This window comes from Eleutherodactylus coqui, chromosome 7 (assembly GCF_035609145.1).
Source record: "Eleutherodactylus coqui strain aEleCoq1 chromosome 7, aEleCoq1.hap1, whole genome shotgun sequence".
Taxonomy (NCBI): domain Eukaryota; kingdom Metazoa; phylum Chordata; class Amphibia; order Anura; family Eleutherodactylidae; genus Eleutherodactylus; species Eleutherodactylus coqui.
The window spans coordinates 168282785-168300745 of record NC_089843.1 but is presented as its reverse complement, the minus strand read 5'-3'; the positions used below and the strand labels follow the sequence as shown (position 1 = coordinate 168300745).

At 44.0% G+C, this 17961-nt stretch overlaps 1 protein-coding gene across 1 annotated transcript in view; it reads left to right on the top strand.

Moving 5' to 3' along the window:
* Window positions 1-1037: 1037 nt before the first annotated feature.
* The window catches only part of LOC136572950 (alcohol dehydrogenase 1-like), a 60641-nt gene continuing 43717 nt past the window's right edge, over window positions 1038-17961 (top strand). Inside the window, exons 1-4 of the mRNA XM_066573994.1 lie at window positions 1038-1087; window positions 6399-6500; window positions 9458-9599; window positions 11298-11385. Of these exons, the coding sequence (XP_066430091.1) occupies window positions 1070-1087; window positions 6399-6500; window positions 9458-9599; window positions 11298-11385 (350 nt within the window). The 5' untranslated portion in view covers window positions 1038-1069. The remainder of the gene's footprint in view (window positions 1088-6398; window positions 6501-9457; window positions 9600-11297; window positions 11386-17961) is intronic.

Here is a 17961-nt window from a genome sequence, read left to right as displayed (position 1 = left end):
CTGACTGGGGCATGCAGACACCTTGACATAATGAATAGTGTGTGGCACATAGGTTCCCCATTGCTATGCCCACGTGTGCAGCTCCAGATGGAGGTGGCACAGGATTGGATTTCTCATTGCTTCTGTACAGCATTGTGGACTATCGCCCCGCCCCTTTTAAAGAGGGTCGCTGCCTAGACGTGCCAACCCTCTGCAGTGTGTGCCTGCTTTTCCTGTGGCAGACGCACTTATAAATAGACATGAGGGTGGCGTGGCATGAGGGCAGCTGAAGGCTGGGCAGGGACAGTTTAGTGTGCGCTGTGGACACTGGGTCGTGGGGGGGGGTTGGGCAGCATGTAACCCAGGAGAAGTGGCAGCGGAGTGTCATGCAGGCAGTGATTGTGCTTTGTTAGAGGTAGTGTGGTGCTTAGCTAAGGTATGCATTGCTAATGAGGGCTTTTCAGAAGTAAAAGTTGTTGGGGGGGGGCCACTCTTGCCGCTATTGTGGCTTAATAGTGGGACCTGTGAACTTGAGATGCAGCCCAACATGTAGCCCCTCGCCTGCCCTATCCGTTGCTGTGTCGTTCCCATCACTTTCTTGAATTGCCCAGATTTTCACAAGTGGAAACCTTAGCAAGCATCGGCGATATACAAAAATGCTCGGGTCGCCCATTGACTTCAATGGGGTTCGTTACTCGAAACGAACCCTCGAGCATCGCGAAAAGTTCGTCCCGAGTAACGAGCACCCAAGCATTTTGGTGCTCGCTCATCTCTAATAAGAATACAATTTCACATCTACTGTAATTCTTTTTAATTCTTGTGCCAGAAAGTTAGATGTATATAAAACTGAATGCAAGAAGTGAAGAGTCCTGCAAGTAATCATGAGTGAATAATTATACATTTTCATCACACCTTAACCGTAATATGCCAAGAAAGTTGCTCTTCTCAGAAAAGTGTGTTGTACATTAGTTGAAGTGTTGGAATGATTTACAGATACTGGGAGGGGTTTATGCATTTGCCTTGTACTTATAGTCCTGTGTGCTACTGTGCAAATAACAGTTCTCCAGCAACTACCCAACTCTGAGTCGCGATGGATACAACTGGGAAAGTAAGAAAAACTACAATGTATTGTGGCATAATGTGTTAAGGCTGATTTAGACATAATGAATATCGCTCGAAATTTGCTCAAAAGCCATCATTTAAGCGATAATCATTGCATCTATCTTGCGCCCGTCGTGCAGTTTTCATTCGCTCATCGTTGTCTTTCAGTCTGCTTAAAATCCATCGTTCGGCTGTTTGCTTTTCGTTTGGTTAAAATGACATTGTTTACTCGTTCAGCGTTTTTAGGGTAGTTTTCAATGCCCATTACAAAACGATAATTCAACGACTGAAAAGCCTGACATTTTCCAATGATTTTCGTTAGGTTAAAAACGTCCGTCTTTAAAAGCAAAACCATCGCTCACTTTTATCGTTATAACGAATTTCGAGCGATAAGTTATGTGTCTAAATGGGGCTTTAGAGAGTAGATATAGAGGTTCAGAACAGTGTTAAAGGTCATTTGAACAAAGGCAACTTATAGAGAAGTGCTTGTAGACAGATAAAAGTGGAAGAAGCCAGGTGGAATCTGGCATTAGGTTTATTCTGCTCTTTATGGACAGGAGGGAAGGCATTTAGTTTCACAGCAATGTATAAGAATACAATTTCACATCTACTGTAACTTATTTTCATTCTCGTCCAGAAAGTAAGGTGTATATAGAACTGAATGCAAGAACTGAAGAGTCCTGCAAATAATCATGAGTGAATAATTATACATTTTCATGACACCTTAGCTGTAAAATGCCATGAAAGTTGCTCTTCTCAGAAAAGTGTGTTGTACATTAGTTAAAGTATTGGAATGATTTACAGATACTGGGAGGGGTTCTGTGTTTGCCTTGTACTTATAGTCCTGTGTGCTACTGTGAAAATAACAGTTCTCCAGAAACTACCCAACTCTGAGTCGCGATGGATACAACTGGGAAAGTAAGAAATACTACAATGTATTGTGGCATAATGTGTTGGAACGTAGATATAGAGGTTTGGGACACTGTTAAAGGTGATCTTAACAAATGCAACTCATAGAGAAGTGCTTGTAGACAGATAAAAGTAAAAGTAGCCAGATAAATAACAGCTGACAAGTGTAGGAATATAGAGAGCACCGTGTTCTTATTTGTTTAATATGCATCTCTAGTTAATCTGTGTAGCTGCTGTTGTTATCATCATGGGCGTAGCTATAGAGGGTGCAGAGGTAGCAGTCGCTACCAGTCCTTGGAGCCTTAAGGAGACCAAAGTGTGCTCTATCACATAAGAAAACACCAGTATTATAAATACTAAATAGATGGTTGGGGGCCCTTTTACAAATTTTGCATTGAGGCTCCCAACATTTAGCCTCTGCTTAATATTTTGAGATTCTAGCAATGCCCCTGCCTGCTAGTGTTGCATCGAAGAGTTTCTTAAGAGACCCAACGATGCAGAGGAAAGTTGTGGAAGAGCCTCCATGGTGAACTTTTTGCATCCGTGCCCATGAGGCTTTAGCTAAACCTCTGATTATCATTATGAAGAGTAAAAAATGGTTGCTTAAAGGAGCCAGCGACCAAGCAGGAGCTCACACTTCTCTCTGAACACTGTGCGGTCCTTCACTTAGGGCGTATTCACATGCACGTATTTTGTGCGCATATTTCATTCACGCAAAAAATACTTTTCCAGCACGTGTTGAACTAATTAACTTGATTTCCATTTCAATGAATAGGATCATAGTTGCGATTTTCTTGTGCACACAAAACGTACAGTAAAACACACAGTTGCACACACAAACATGCGACACGCATTCTGCAAAAATGTGACACAAATGTTCACGGAGATGCACATATGCTTGAAAAGAATGGGCAAGGCGTTCAGAGAAAATGCCCAAAGATAGGGCATGCCGCAATTATTTCCCGCATCACTCATGTATATGACCCCAATCAAAAGAATGGAGTTCATATTCACGCGGAATTTGTGCGTCTCGCAACGCACAAATCTCAGGAGATTTTCTTGGCTGTGTGAAAGCAGCCTTACATGACCCATTTAAATTACCCCCCAAACCAAACACAATCAGTTACATGTAGAAAATTTGTGTTAACACTACGTTGAATAGGGTGGCACTTTGCAGAATTTCTTGCAGTGCAATCTAAAATCCAGCTTTTGGGGGATAAGCCAGGTGTCAGAAAGTATCCTCAGTGGAGAAATGAAATATACCTTTGTCAAGCTGAAGTTGATCTGTGTAAAGATAATGTTGATTCATGTTACAATTGTATTATTACTGCTTTCACAAGTAAAAGTTAAAATTTTCAGTACAGGAATGTCTGAATTTCAAACAACTCAATACAGACGTCCCTATACCAAAAACCTATTGATCGGCCCACATACCTCAAATGGAACCATTTCCATCCCAAAAACATCAAAAAGTCCATCGTCTACAGCCAGGCCATTAGATACAACTGGAGCTTATCGCTTAATGTAAGGAGCTGCATGACTTGCTCACATGTACTGACCGTGGACAGGGTACAAATTTCCAACACACAGCGGGACTATAAGATCCTGGGGACATTTACATGTTCCACGTCCTATGTTGTGTACCTGATCCTGTGCAGTAAATGGCCTGTTGGGGGATTTTATGTTGGAGAAACAGGACAAAAAGTTAAAGTGAGGATGAGATCCCACCATTAGGGTGTCTACCCACTAGTGATATTTTTTCTTGCACTGAGAGCGAGTGCCTTGCAGCACAGAGAAATCTCTTCGATGTCGCACACTGTACCCAATGGGGCTGCGGCAGCAGGGCTAGTCCAATTAAAATCTTGGAAATACATGGCGGACTTCTGCCACAGCGGTGACAGCTATGGCAAAGGATTCATTCATCCCCGAGGTGACCACAAGGGTGAAGGAATCTTCTGCAGCACAGCTGTCACAGCTGTGGCAGAAGTCCGTGATGCTATCCCATTGCTTTCGATGGGGTCAGCACTGCTGCGGCCCCATTAAAAGCAGTGGGTTGCAGGCAACCCCTGCAGTGATGATTTTTCAGGGAAGGGCTTGAAATATAAGCTGTAAAAAAAAGTTAAAAAAAAACTAAATAAATAAAACTCCCCTAGAAGAGCCGTCCGACTCTTCTCTTAGGCACGGCAGTCTTCTTCTGTGTTCTGGAGGCTGAAAAATCCCCACCCCCAGAAAGCGCTGGTGGCATTGGCTAAGCACTCAGCCAATCACAGGCAGCACTCAGCCATTGAATGACAGCTGAGTGCTGCCTGTGATTGGTCACAGTGCTCAGCCAATCACAGGCAATGCTCAGCCATTCATGAATTCAATGAATGGCTGAGCGCTGCCTGTGATTGGCTGAGTGCTGTGACCAATCACAGGCAGCACTCAGCTGTCATTTAATGGCTGAGTACTATCTGCAATAAGCTGAACGCTCAGCCAATGACACCAGAGCTTACTGTGGGCAGGGATTTTTCAATTCCCAGCCTCCAAAACACAGAAGAAGACGGCCATGCCGGAGAGAAGACGGCTTTTCTAAGTGAGTATAATTTTTTTTTACTTTTTTTTACAGCTAAGGCTGATTTTCAGAGAGGGGCTAATATTTTAAGCCCTTCCCAAAAAAATCATCGCTGAGGGGGTTGCCGCAGCAGTGCTGACTCCATTGAAAGCAATAGGATAGCATCACAGACTTCTACCACAGCTGTGACAGCTGTGGCAGAAGTCTGCAATGTATTCCCTATGTTTTCAATGCTGCCACCAGCCCCATTGAAAGCACTGAGTGATATTGCAGATTTCTTTCTCTGTGCTGTGAGACTTAGAAGAAAAAATCACAATGAGTATGGAACCATTGAAAATCATTGGTGTCATAATCATGTGTTTTCACTTGCTCTCACATCGCAGGAAAAAATATCGCTAGTGGGTAGGCACCTTTAAAGAAAGACAGACTTACCTTACCTGTGGCCAAGCACTTTTCTAGTCACTTATACAACATAGAACATATGAAAGTTACTATATTAAAAGGCACCTTTATTCCTCTACTCATCCAGTTCTGGTATTGTTTTAAGTGCAAATTAATCACATCCTGTCTGTGCTTTTTTATATGTATGTGCATATATATGTATGCTTCTTCGGCTCTATTCCATTAAGCATGAGGAAGAACTCTAACTAGGTTCAAAAGCTCGCTATAACATCATGTAGTTTTATTAGCCATTAAAAGGTGTCATATCCACAAGATTACTTGGTTTCTCTTGCTGAGAACAATCACATTTTTCTCTACTGGCTAACACAGTACCAATTTTTTTTCTTTATTTCAAAATGGAACATATAATTCTATATTGGATACTCAACCAATAAACTATAACTGACAACAGAATCACTTGTGAACTTTAATAAGTTTGATTTTATAGACTATTTCATTGCTTAAAAAAGTTTATGCTGTCTTCAAATTATGATTCAGCATCTGTACCAACAGCACTCCCCTTCTTCCACTTACAGAGAACTGTGGTAATCACAAATCCTCAGAAGAAAATCTTGCTTTCCCTTGGGTCCAACCTTTAGGTGCACTCCTAATTGACATGTGAAATTGGTCAGAAAGAAAAAGGAAGACAATGCATAGGACCAGTGTACAATAGAAACCCAATACATTATTTGCTCTAACGCAGGGGCGTAACTATAGGGGATGTGGCTGCACCCGGGCCCAGGAGCCTTAGGGGGCCCATAAGGCATGTCTTCTCCATATAGGGAGACCAGTACTATGAATAAAGCATTATAGTTGGAGGCCCTGTTACTGGTTTTGCATTGGGGCCCAGAAGCTTCAAGTTACGCCTCTGCTCTAATGTAATAGGTGACATTATTTCAGTAAGTATTAAAAGTTGAGTGAAGAAACTTTAAAGAGTGATTCCCATCTGAGACCGGATATGCCATGAAAGGCTGACAGATGCAGGTACTACCTCTAGGATTCCCATCTTTAGCTAGTTCTAGCCCCCGAATGCCTCTAACCTGGCTGAATATGGTGGCCAGGACTTAAAGAAACAGTTAGGTAGGCTGCGCTACACTGTCTCTATCTGGGAGATAAAAAGCTGTCTCAATAGTGTCAACTTTGCCACATGACAAATAATCTATGCCAAATCGGAATATTTTCTATTATGTCCGTGGTCATGTTGCTAGGTCTGTTAAAGGGCCAAATATTGACTGTAACTTTACACTCTAGAGTAACCCCATGGTGTTTGTAACCCTTTCATCAATGACATACTGGAGTGGTAAGGAATGGAACAGTAAAATATACTGTGCAATGTATAAATATTACTACACAGTAGACTTTGAGAAAATCTTCCATGTCTTTATGGCCAAATTGTTATGTTTACAATTTTTAGGTTATTAAATGCAAAGCTGCTGTGCTGTGGGGGCCACATCAACCACTAAAGATTGAAGAAATTGAAGTTGCGCCACCAAAGGCTCATGAAGTCCGAATAAAGGTAAGAATTTTATTCTTAAATTTCTTTTTTCTAAGAGAATTTTGTTTAAAATTATCAAATGGAAATCCAATGCATTAGATAAATATGTTACCCCTATCTAAAAGGGATTTATATACAGGGAAGATCAGAGCCTGGAAATGAGAATCAGTCTCAGGTTCCATGATTAAAGCTTGACACATGTAGGAGTTTCACCCTCAGTTAACTGCTGCAGTATGTAGAGGTCATTCTGCTGTACATAATCTAACCTAAAGTAGAGTGCAAAGCTCAGTTTTCTGTATCTTATTGGCCTAAGGGCTGGTTCAGTACAGGTTAAGACAGAAACAACCCACTGTCACATGCTAGACATGTCAGAGATCATATTTCCATTGCTGCATCTGAAAAAAACAACAAAGTTATATGTGGACGATAATAGGGATATGCTAAATGTATACCTTACTTATATTCATAACTAGCTGATTACTGATTAAATATGTGTGTGTGTGGGCGTGTATATATATATAGTGTGTGTGTACTGATTTAATATATTACTATATAAGGAGGAGGAGGTCGTCTGTGTAATATATTAGTATTTGAGGAGGAGGAGGTTGTCTGTATAATAGATTAGTGTATGATGAGGAGGAGGTCGTCTGTGTTAGATAAGGCTGTGAAATAAAAACCATCTGCTCAAGTGCAATTCAAAAATTCCCTCTCCCCTCCCCCCCAGGGGTAGTTGGGCTTTGTTCTCCCTCACAAATGTGTCCCCATGGGATGAGTTATATATGTACCAAGTTTGGTTGAAATTGCTCCAGGCGTTCATGAGTTATGGTGGCACATACATACACACATATACATCCTGTTTTAGGGTGCGTTCACACGAGCGCATAAACGGCGTGTTTTTGCGACCAAACGTATATACGTGACCATCTGAGGCAATGGTTTCGAATGTATTCGTTCACATGGGCGATTTTACGGCGCGTAAAAACGGCAACCCGAAAAAAAACCGGAACATATGCGACCGAATTACGCGCCAACGCATATTCGATGGCCGAAAAGATAGTTTGCAAAGTAGGAACAAACGAAAATACACTTTCTAGCTCTGGTCGTGATCGGCGAAAAACTTTCTCTCCGGCGATTATATGTTGTGCTCGTGCGAACGTAAATACGCCTACGCTCGTGTGAACGCACCCTTATACATATAGATTAACGCCTACAAGTTCCTGCATCTGTAACCTTTGCTTCAAAAATGCATCACATTGTTTTAACCTCAGAACTCGATAAGCTCTATATGCAGCAAATGTACCTTCTCCATAATTTGCAATTTTGGTTGTGATACTCTGTTTACATTGACGAAAGTAATAGGGTACAGGGAATAATACACTGTTTAGTGTGAACGCGGTCTTTAGCTTATCTGTCAGAACCTGTACAACTAAAGCATAGATAATCTTGAGTGCTTTACAACATACTTGTGCAGTTTCAGCAGGTTTGCTGCAAAGAGAAGAGGAAGATGCTGGAGCAGGGAACAAGGCGTCCACTCACTTAGTAGCTCACGATCTCCAAAAGAGTCAATCTTGTTAGGAGAGAATTTCTTAGGGACGAAGCCACAAGCAAGGTACTCATTCTATCTCAACTGCTTGGAGAGAAAAGCGACTACACCAAGCAAGGAGGCCTCAGGCCCCAGAAATAATGGCCAATTAGAATCCAGAAAATGCACCACAAGAGTTGGCTAATCCAAGGTATTCACTCTCTTCCACATTAGAACTCTGAGGAACAACACATTCTGAGAGCAGTTCTAGATAAACTGGAAGCAATGAATTGTGAAGTTAAGGAATCTCTGAAGACTTTTGAGACCCACAGATGGCAGTTACTTAAAAAATGCAGAAACTATTTCAGGATGCATTTCCCCAGAACTAATGATGTAAACGAGGAAAGGAAGCTCTTGTTTCTCAAACAGGCTCTTCTCCAACTTGGCATACAGGAAATTATCTAATAGCTGTAGCAACATAGAGCAGATAGGCAGATGATTGGTCTTCACATCCTTGGAATATACGGTTTTTCACTTGTCTCCATTTTTAATGCAAGTTAGCTTGAAGGCTCCCCATAGATCTAATATGGTGAAGCAGCAGTTTCCCTTAATACAACCAGACAGCTGTAAGATAAATGGAAGTGGACTTTGTAATATAAGACCACCGATGCCGGTGGGTCTAGCCCCCACTGGGTTCCCAATCAATATCCCTTACTGATATGGTTGTATAGTCTATTATTCTAGCCTAGTTTTTATTATGAAAGTCCTTCAGGAATTGGCAGATATATGCTATAACCAGTATCCCATGTAATTTATGTGTTTTATAATTTCACAGTAAACTGGGTAGTATGTCTCCAGTACTTTATTATAATGAGAACTGAGAGTGATTATAGATCTGAACGAGATGATGTCTCAATGCTATAGATGTTTTTGATAGAGGTTTTTATGGTATTCAGATCACACTCCTCCCTTGTATCTGTAATTCTATTACTTGGATGATAATTTCTGTAATTTCCGTAAGCTCCAGCTGTGTTCTGCATACCCCGCTCGGAGCACTCAGCTGTATACCAGCTAACAGCTCCGAGAACACAGCAGTTTTCGAAGCACCTAAATGCAGACAACGATTTTCGCTCAAAAGATTGCCCTTGAGCGAGTCTTGAGTGATAATTGTCTAAATGGGCCTATTCTGATCAACCATAGAAAATCCTGGCTTCAGGCATAACAGAGCAATTTACAAAAGTGCTATGTTACCAGCGAATAAAGCATTTGGTGGGCAAATCAGGTTTTAATTATTAGTCATAGAGTAACAAAAATACTACAATGTACTATTATTGACTTAAAAAAATTGAATTGCTATGAGAAATGTATGCTACAGTTAGGTACCATAACCACATATACTATGTTTAAAATGACTCGCTGACAGTGTTATATTTGGCTAATGTCTTTTTCTGAGTAGATAATTGCTACTGGAATATGTCGATCAGATGACCACATAATAGAAGGGTTAATTCAAGACAGCAAGTATCCACTGATTTTAGGTCACGAAGCTGCTGGTATAGTGGAAAGTGTTGGGGATGGAGTAACTACTGTCAAACCTGGTAAGTCTCACAAAATGAAGCATAGGAGAGGCCAACAATATTTAAGTCCAGAAAACACATTTCAGCATTGAATATTTGTCGTCCGTTATAGTTTAACCCCTTAAGGACCAGGCTGTTTTGTACCTTAGGGACAAGACACTTTTTAGGGATTCTACCCATGTGGTGGTTTTAGGCCTCATGTCCATGGGGAAAATTAGGCCCGCTACGGATTCTCCATGGAGAATCCGTAGCAGGTCCCTCCTGCCCCGCGGACATGAGCGCTTAAAATAAGAATTAACTTACCCGCAGCGGACCGGGAAGGTCTTCTCTTCTTCACGGCCGGATCTTCTTTCTTCGGCCGGCGGATGTACTCGGCACGCCGGCTGCGTGCTGCGCGCATGCGCCGGGCACATCCACCCGGCCGAAGAAAGAAGATCCGGCCGTGAAGAAGAGAAGAACTTCCCGGTCCGCTGCGGGTAAGTTATTCTTATTTTAGGCCTCCCGCGGATCTGGACGGCTTCCATAGGCTTCAATAGAAGCCTGCGGGAGCCGTTCCCGCGGGAGACCCGCACGAAAATGGAGCATGTCCATTTTTTTTCATGCTCCATTTTTTTTAAAATTCCCTTTTATTGACCATCCGCGGGTATTTATCTACCCGCGGGTGGTCAATGCATCCCTATGGGATGCGAATCCGCATGCGGGTGATCCGCTGCGAATTTTAAATCCTATTTTGCCCATGGACATGAGGCCTTAGGACCCAATTTTTCATTCTTCAGCTACCAAAATTATTTTGCTGCATTTTTTTGTGACATACAGGGCTATTTTTTAATATCTTTTTTCACAGAATTTTTTTTCCATTTTGTTTTATTTGGGGTAAAAAGATTTTTTTTAAATATTATAGTTGTTTATTTTAAAAATTTGTATATTTACGCTGAAATAAGGCACGATAATGGGTTTCCCATTTTATTTCAGACGTTTTGATGTATAATTTGTATAGTCTTAGACTACAGGGCAGATATAGTGACGGTTTTGGTTGGCATCAACGGTGGGTTGTTTAATATTCCACTGTAGCTGGGACATCCATAGAAGCCCCTGTTACAGGAAAAACATTCCCTGTAGTGACAATAGTCACCAATAGAGCTGATCTAGGTCTGTTAAGACCCTGCATCTCTGCTGTGCACCTGGAAATCTCGTGATCACCAGGTTGAATAGTGGAAGCAGCACTTCCGCAATCTCTATTCACTACATTGCTTTCAATGAGCGCGATGTAGCACACAAAAGAGAAGGCAGAAGCGGTTAGAAAATCCTTCTCCCTTCTCTTTCAGGTCCTCAGTTGTCACTGACATCCGAATACCCAACCTGCTTCTGCTTGATTGCAGTAGCTTTAATCCTGCACCGTACTTTCACTATCGCACGGGATTAAAGCCCATCCGGTTAAAGTAGGGTCATTCACAGATTTTCCTCGTACAATAAAATAGAATGTGTAAGGGCATATTTATTGATTTTTAAACCAGTGTTACAGTCAATGGGATACTTCATGGTCTATTAGAATCTGTTGTAAGACTGATACATCAAAGCATCTGTGAAAACAAAAATCATGATGGTAGTGTGAGCAGAGCCTACGCGGGTTTCTTCCATTTTTAAATCTCTTCATATAGCCTTCATATAAGGACTGTAGGCCTGATGATAAAAGTTCTAAACCATTTTTTCTTATTCTAGGAGACAAAGTAATACCACTGTTTGTTGCTCAGTGTGGAGAATGCAGAGGCTGTGTTGAACCTAAAAGTAACATGTGCTGCAAAGCTCAGTATGTTTTTGTGTATCATTATTATATATAGTACAGTAAACCCTTGAGTAGCATTGCTCTTAAGTAACAATGTTTTCAACTTAAATTGATGTGTCAGGGCAGTGGCGGTTCCTCAAATAAAGTAGCATTCCTCAGATAAGGGCGCCGACCGCTCCATGACCCCGGGTGCCGCTCAATGAGCCGGCGTGCAGCTGATGCCGGCCACTTCCTGCTTCTCCTGCATCAGCGCGCAGTTACTCCTCCCCCTCCCCTCTCTACAGTGCACAGTACCGGCTGAACGTTGCTGTATCTGCCTGCCTCCTGGCACAGTACAGCAGCTGAATCCCCAAAGTGCTGGCTGAACGCTGCCTGCCTCCTGAACCCCCACTGTAATGCAAAATGTAAGTACTGTACAGATGAGTACAGTACAGTAAAGAAATGTTTGCAAATCAATACTGCAATCCTATGTCAAAGCACAGATAACACCGTGATAATCTTTTTATTATAAAAGTAAAAAACATTACAGGGCGTAATAACAAAAATAGCAAAATAGCAGAAAAATTTGCCAAATACAATCGCAAGAAGCATATATATACACACATTTACAAAACAGAAATATTTGTAAAAATAACAGAAATTAACAGAAATATTTGCAAGAAATAATAGCCAAACATATTCATATTTACAAAATTTTACAAAAAACTGTACAGGAGTGAAAATTTACCGGTCTGGCCGCATCCCCAATCTCACACGTCCCATTTACACTACAAAATTGACATAAGAAAACATATCACAACAAAAACTAGACAACCTATTCCATAATCCTGTGGTGATAACAACGTGATAATCTTTTTATTATAAAAGTAAAAAACATTACAGGGCGTAATAACAAAAATAGCAAAATAACAGAAAAATTTGCCAAATACAATCATGAGAAGCATATATACACACACATTTACAAAACAGAAATATTTGCAAAAATAACAGAAATTAACAGAAATATTTGCAAGAAGTAATAGCCAAACATTCATATTTACAAAATTTTACAAAAAAAAAACTGTACAGGAGTGAAAATTTACCGGTCTGGCCGCATCCCCAATCTCACACGTCCCATTTACACTACAAAATTGACCTAAGAAAACATATCACACCAAAAACTAGACAACCTATTCCATAATCCCGTGGTGCTGCATATTCCAACCTACTAAACAGAGAAAAAAAAAACACACATTAGTAAAACAAGAATATATATAAATGTTTTTTTTTTTGTTTTGTTTTTTTTTTTTTTAATTATTTTTTTTTATTTAGTTATTTATTATTATTATTTATTCCCCCCCTCCCCTCTAAACTACACACACATTACCCTTTACCCATCCCCTGGTCTGCTGCCAATACCTGCCAATCATGCTTATGAACATATACACATATATACACACATATACACATACATACCTATATATATACACATATACACATACATATTTTTTTTTTGTATTTTTATTTTTTATTTTTTGTGAATACACAGAACGTAATACTAACCCCCCACAAAAATTCATAATACGACCCATAAAGATACCACCCACGAAAAACCAAACAAACAAACATAATACCACCCACAAACCCATATAATGCATAATAATCCACAGCCTAAATATACAGAAAAATATATAAATAACAAAAATATAACCATCACCCCCAGCCCTGGTTCGGGTCCCGTAAGCCTTTTATTCAACTTTTAACTTAAAACAAAACAAAAAGCTAGGGTGAAAGAATCCAGCCCCCCACCGGGAAACAGTTCTCCAGGCTAGGGAACCCCAAAGCAAAAACCCCTCCAAAGGAAGGCTGCTCGAGGCCTACCCAACCTTTCAAACTCCAGAGAACGCACCTTCACCAGGTCACCGAGAATATTCCTACTTACCTCGTCCTCGAGGAGGATTTTATGCTGCGTCGATACTACACACCGTGCGCTCCACGTGTGATACCTAACCACTAGACTTACTAAAAATAAAGTGCAGCGGTCCCTGCCACCCAGATCTCTGAATGCTCCATAACACCACTCGGCGTAGGTAAGGTCAGCCAGCCGAGGCCAACCGATGGAAGCCCCTACCCTCTTGTATACCTCTATATTGAAGGGACAATGAAGCAGGAAGTGGTCCATGCTCTCCAGAGTGTTGCCACATGCCTCCCGGGGACAGCCTCTGTCCTCGGTGTTCTTGTGCTTCAAGTTGTCCCCCACATATAGCTTACCATGGAAGCAGCGCCAGGTCAAGTCCCAATACTTTGAGGGGATTCTTACCGAATTTAAAAGAAACAAACCCACCCTCAAATCCCCACCTGGGCAGTCTCTGAGGGCCAATGGATTCTGAAAGTGGGTTGCCAAGACCCTCTGGTCCAGCACACGCCTGGCCAGCGTCCTGACTTCCCCCACGGTCAGCCCCCATTGGCGTAAAACCTTCAGAACCGGTGCAACGTAAGCCGGAAGATGTCCGTGCGGTGTACGAAAGTCCTTCACACGCCCTCCTGTCTCCCACTCCTGGAAGAACGGCCGAAACCATCCCTTACAGGAGGATACCCACGGAGGAGCCCTCTCTTTCCAGAGGTTTGCGATATTAGCTTTCAAAAAGGTATTCACGAGGAATACCACTGGGTTGACCATACCCAACCCGCCTAGTCTCCTCGTACGGTAAGTAACCTCCCTCTTGACTGGGTTCAACCTATTCCCCCATAACAGCTGGAAGAACAGGCTGTAGACCCGTGACCAAAGAGGTTCTGGCAAAATGCAGACACTTCCCAGGTACATTAACAAAGGGAGCAGGTAAGTCTTGATCAAGCAAACCCTTTCTCTCAGGGTCAAAGACCACCCTTTCCATTGATCCACCTTTTGAGCGGCATTCCTCAATCTGCCTTCCCAGTTTTTCTCGGGATAATTCCCTTGGTCGAAATCGATGCCTAAAATTTTAGCGGAATCTTGGGGTTCTGGGAGAGCGTCCGGAAGATCAAAAGCAGGATCTCCCCCTCCCAGCCAGAGACTCTCACACTTTTCCCGATTGATCTTTGACCCGGAGACCTCCGAGTAGCGGACAACTTCTGACATCACCCACCCCGCCTCCTCCTGAGAGGAGACAAAGATAGTAACGTCATCAGCGTACGCCACTGTCCTCAAGGCCAGGTCCGGGACCCCCGGGTCCATCCTCACCCCCGCCAACGGTCCCCCATCTACCCTTCTGAGGAAGGGATCGACAGCGAACGCGTAAAGCAAGGGGCTCAGAGGGCATCCCTGACGAACTCCAGACCCGACTACAAAAGGACGGCCAACCCAACCGTTCACGAGCGGGAAACTCTCAGCCCCTGAATACAATGCTTTTAACCATTTTACGAACCCCACCGGCAGACCGTATCTCAAAAGGACAGACCAAAGGTACTCGTGGTTTACGCGATCAAAAGCTTTAGCCTGATCCAGGGAAAGTAAAAACCCCTTCCAGAGACCCGCCCTGCCCCGCTCCACAGCCTCCCGGACACTCAGCACGGCGCTAAACGTGCTTCGACCGGGAACAGAGCAGTGCTGAGCCCCAGAAAGGAGCTGGGGTGCAAATTTCACCAACCTACTGAACAGCACTTTTGCCAGAATCTTTCTGTCCGTATTGAGGAGCGCTATGGGACGCCAATTCTCAATACGGAGCGGATCTTTACCCTTTGACAGAATAATTAGGGCCGACTTCCTCATTGACTCCGGCAGAACGCCCAAGGATAGACATTCATTAAAAACCTCGGTCAAGAGGGGAACTAAAATTTCCTTAAAGGCTTTAAAAAACTCAGCTGTTAAGCCGTCTGGGCCTGGCGACTTTTTGGACCGGAGCCCATCAATCGCCAGTCCGACTTCATCTTCCGTAATTGCTTCTGTCAAAACGCCAAGAGAGGGGTCTACTCCTGGTTCGGGAACGGTTTCTGCCAGGAAAGTCGAGATTCCGTGCCGATTAAGTTCTTTCCCGCCCAAGAGATGTGAGTAGAAGGATCTGACGACCTCCAGGATCCCTGATCTGGACCTTTTCAGGGAGCCTGTACTGTCTAGCAGACCCGTAACCAATTTACAACTCACTGACATCTTACAGTTCTTGTAGGGGTCAGGCGAGCGGTACTTCCCAAAGTCCCTCTCAAGAACCAAAGATGCGTGCCTATCATACTGACATCTCTTGAGCAAGGATTTCACTCTGGAGATCTCCTCGTGGCTACCTCCAGTCGAGACCAAACGCTCGAGTTTCCTCCTCAGGCTCTGATACATACGTTTTCTGTTCAGGCTTCTGAGGTTGGAGATCTGTCGGAAGAACCTTCTTACCCGATGTTTGAACATCTCCCACCACTCTGACTTACTGCTGCATAGGCCCAGTAGCGGTTCCTGGCTCTGAAGAAAATCCTCAAAGGACCGTCTTATTTCCGCTTCTTCCAGGAGCGACGAATTCAACTTCCATAAACCTTTGCCCATCCGAGGGGTCTCTGTGACATTCAGAGAAAAAAGAATCATACAGTGGTCGGAGAACTCCACCTCCACCACCGATAACGGTGAGGAGACGGCTTCCTCCTTTAAATAAAACCTATCTATCCTAGACCTGCAATAACTACCTCTGAACCAAGTGAATCCCGTGCGCCCTGGGGTGTGCCGAACGTGGACATCCACAAGGCGTGCCTCACTAACTACTCTATTTAACGCGACGCTATCATAGCCTGGCTGGTTATTGGAACCTCCCCTATCACAGAGCCTCGTGACATTATTAAAGTCTCCTCCAAAGACCACTTGCCGGCTTGTAAAAAGGAAAGGCTTAATTCTCATAAAGAGGTCTTTGCGCCCCTCCTTTGACTGGGGTCCATAGATGTTAATAAGACGCAACTCTTGACCTCCCATGAGAATATCCAAGATCAGGCACCTCCCCATTTCCAGCTCGATAACCCGTCTGCATTCTACCTGTGCGGTCTTAAAAAGGACCGCCACCCCGCTATACGGCTCGGCCGCAAGAGACCAATAGGAGGCTCCGCACCTCCACTCACGCTTGGCTTTGTTCATGACCGACAAATCTGTCAGCCTGGTCTCTTGCAAAAATAAAATGTCAGCTTCAACTCGGCTGAGAAAATCAAAGGCCGCAAACCTAGCCGCATCTGACTTAATGCTGGCAACATTAATGGATGCCAGCGTCAACAGGGTGAGTGCCGCCATCATTGGTGATCGAGCTGGATGGCTTTCCTCTTACTCTCCCCCTCCTCCCTGTCGGAAGAAGAGGTCTCTCCCTTATTTCTTTTTAATGAAATTGAGACATCCATATCACCACTCTCATCCTTACCTTCACCTTCCGGCTTCAGGGTGGCCCCCTTCCCGGAAGAAACCGGGTCCCCCACAGAATGAGACCCAGTGTCCCCCGGGGTTCCTTCCTCAATTATCTCCGCCACCACCTCCGGTACCTCACCCCCAGCCTCTCCCCCTGGCAGGGAAGAGGAGGTGTTATTGAGAGCTTGGTACCAGTTAGAGAGGTCGACCGTAAGGGAACTGATGGGGCCTTCCTTTGGTATCTGCACCAGAGTGAGTGGGACCGAGTCATCCCACTCTAGAGAGGAAGAACCCCTATTTTTCTTTCTTGTTCTTCCCTTACCCTTTTTTTTCTGCTTTTGCCATTTCTCGCTTTCCTCGTCCGCACTTTCTTCACGGGAGGATCCCGCAGAACTGGCAGCCACCTCCTCTCTCTCCATCCTTCTGGTTTCCTCATCCACATCGCTATCCCTTGGGGCCTCAGCAGCTCGACTCCCCTCCTGCCCTGGCTGGCCAGGAACCCCGCCGAGACCCCGTAGCTCTTCCTCCTCCCTGCTGCCACCAGCTTCGCCCCCGGAGCGACGGGCCCGCTGGCCCTCTGACTGGGCTCGGCCGATGTTGGCACAGGATAAGGGACAACGACTGAATGGGTGCCCTAAAGCACCACACAGGTTACACCGAATGCTGCCACAGGAGGAGGATGGGTGGTCTCTGCCCCCACACAGCGCACACACCAGCACCTTACACTGTGCGCTGAAATGTGTGGGGTCCCCGCACCTGTGGCAGACTTTCGGCTGCCCCTGGTAGAAAACCAGAATCCTGTCCCTTCCCAGGAACGCAGAAGAAGGGATGTGGGTAACGGAATTACCTGCACGTTTCAACTTTACCATGAAAGTCCAGGCCCCTGACCAGATACCGTGTGCGTCCCTGTTTTTCTGGGGAGGATGGAGAATCTCCCCATACCTGCCCATCCAGGTCATGATGTCAACATAAGAGAGAGACTCGTTACTAGTCAGAACGGTCACTCTCTTAGTGTCATTCTGGCGGGTAATTGCTTGAACTGCAAAATCCCGCCACTCGGGCTCCGTCTGAGCCAGCTCGTATTTTGACCAGAAGAGCTCGAGCCCCTCTGGTCTCACGAAGCTAACATCAAACAGGGAGGTCCCAAAGGGGTGGATCAGGGCAAAGATGTCACTCACCCTGAATTCCATCCCGAGGAGAAGCTCCACCACCCTAGCACGGTTAGGGCAGGCTTCACTGCCTCCCCATCGGAGACGAACCACATTCCTTCTGGACCCCCCCTG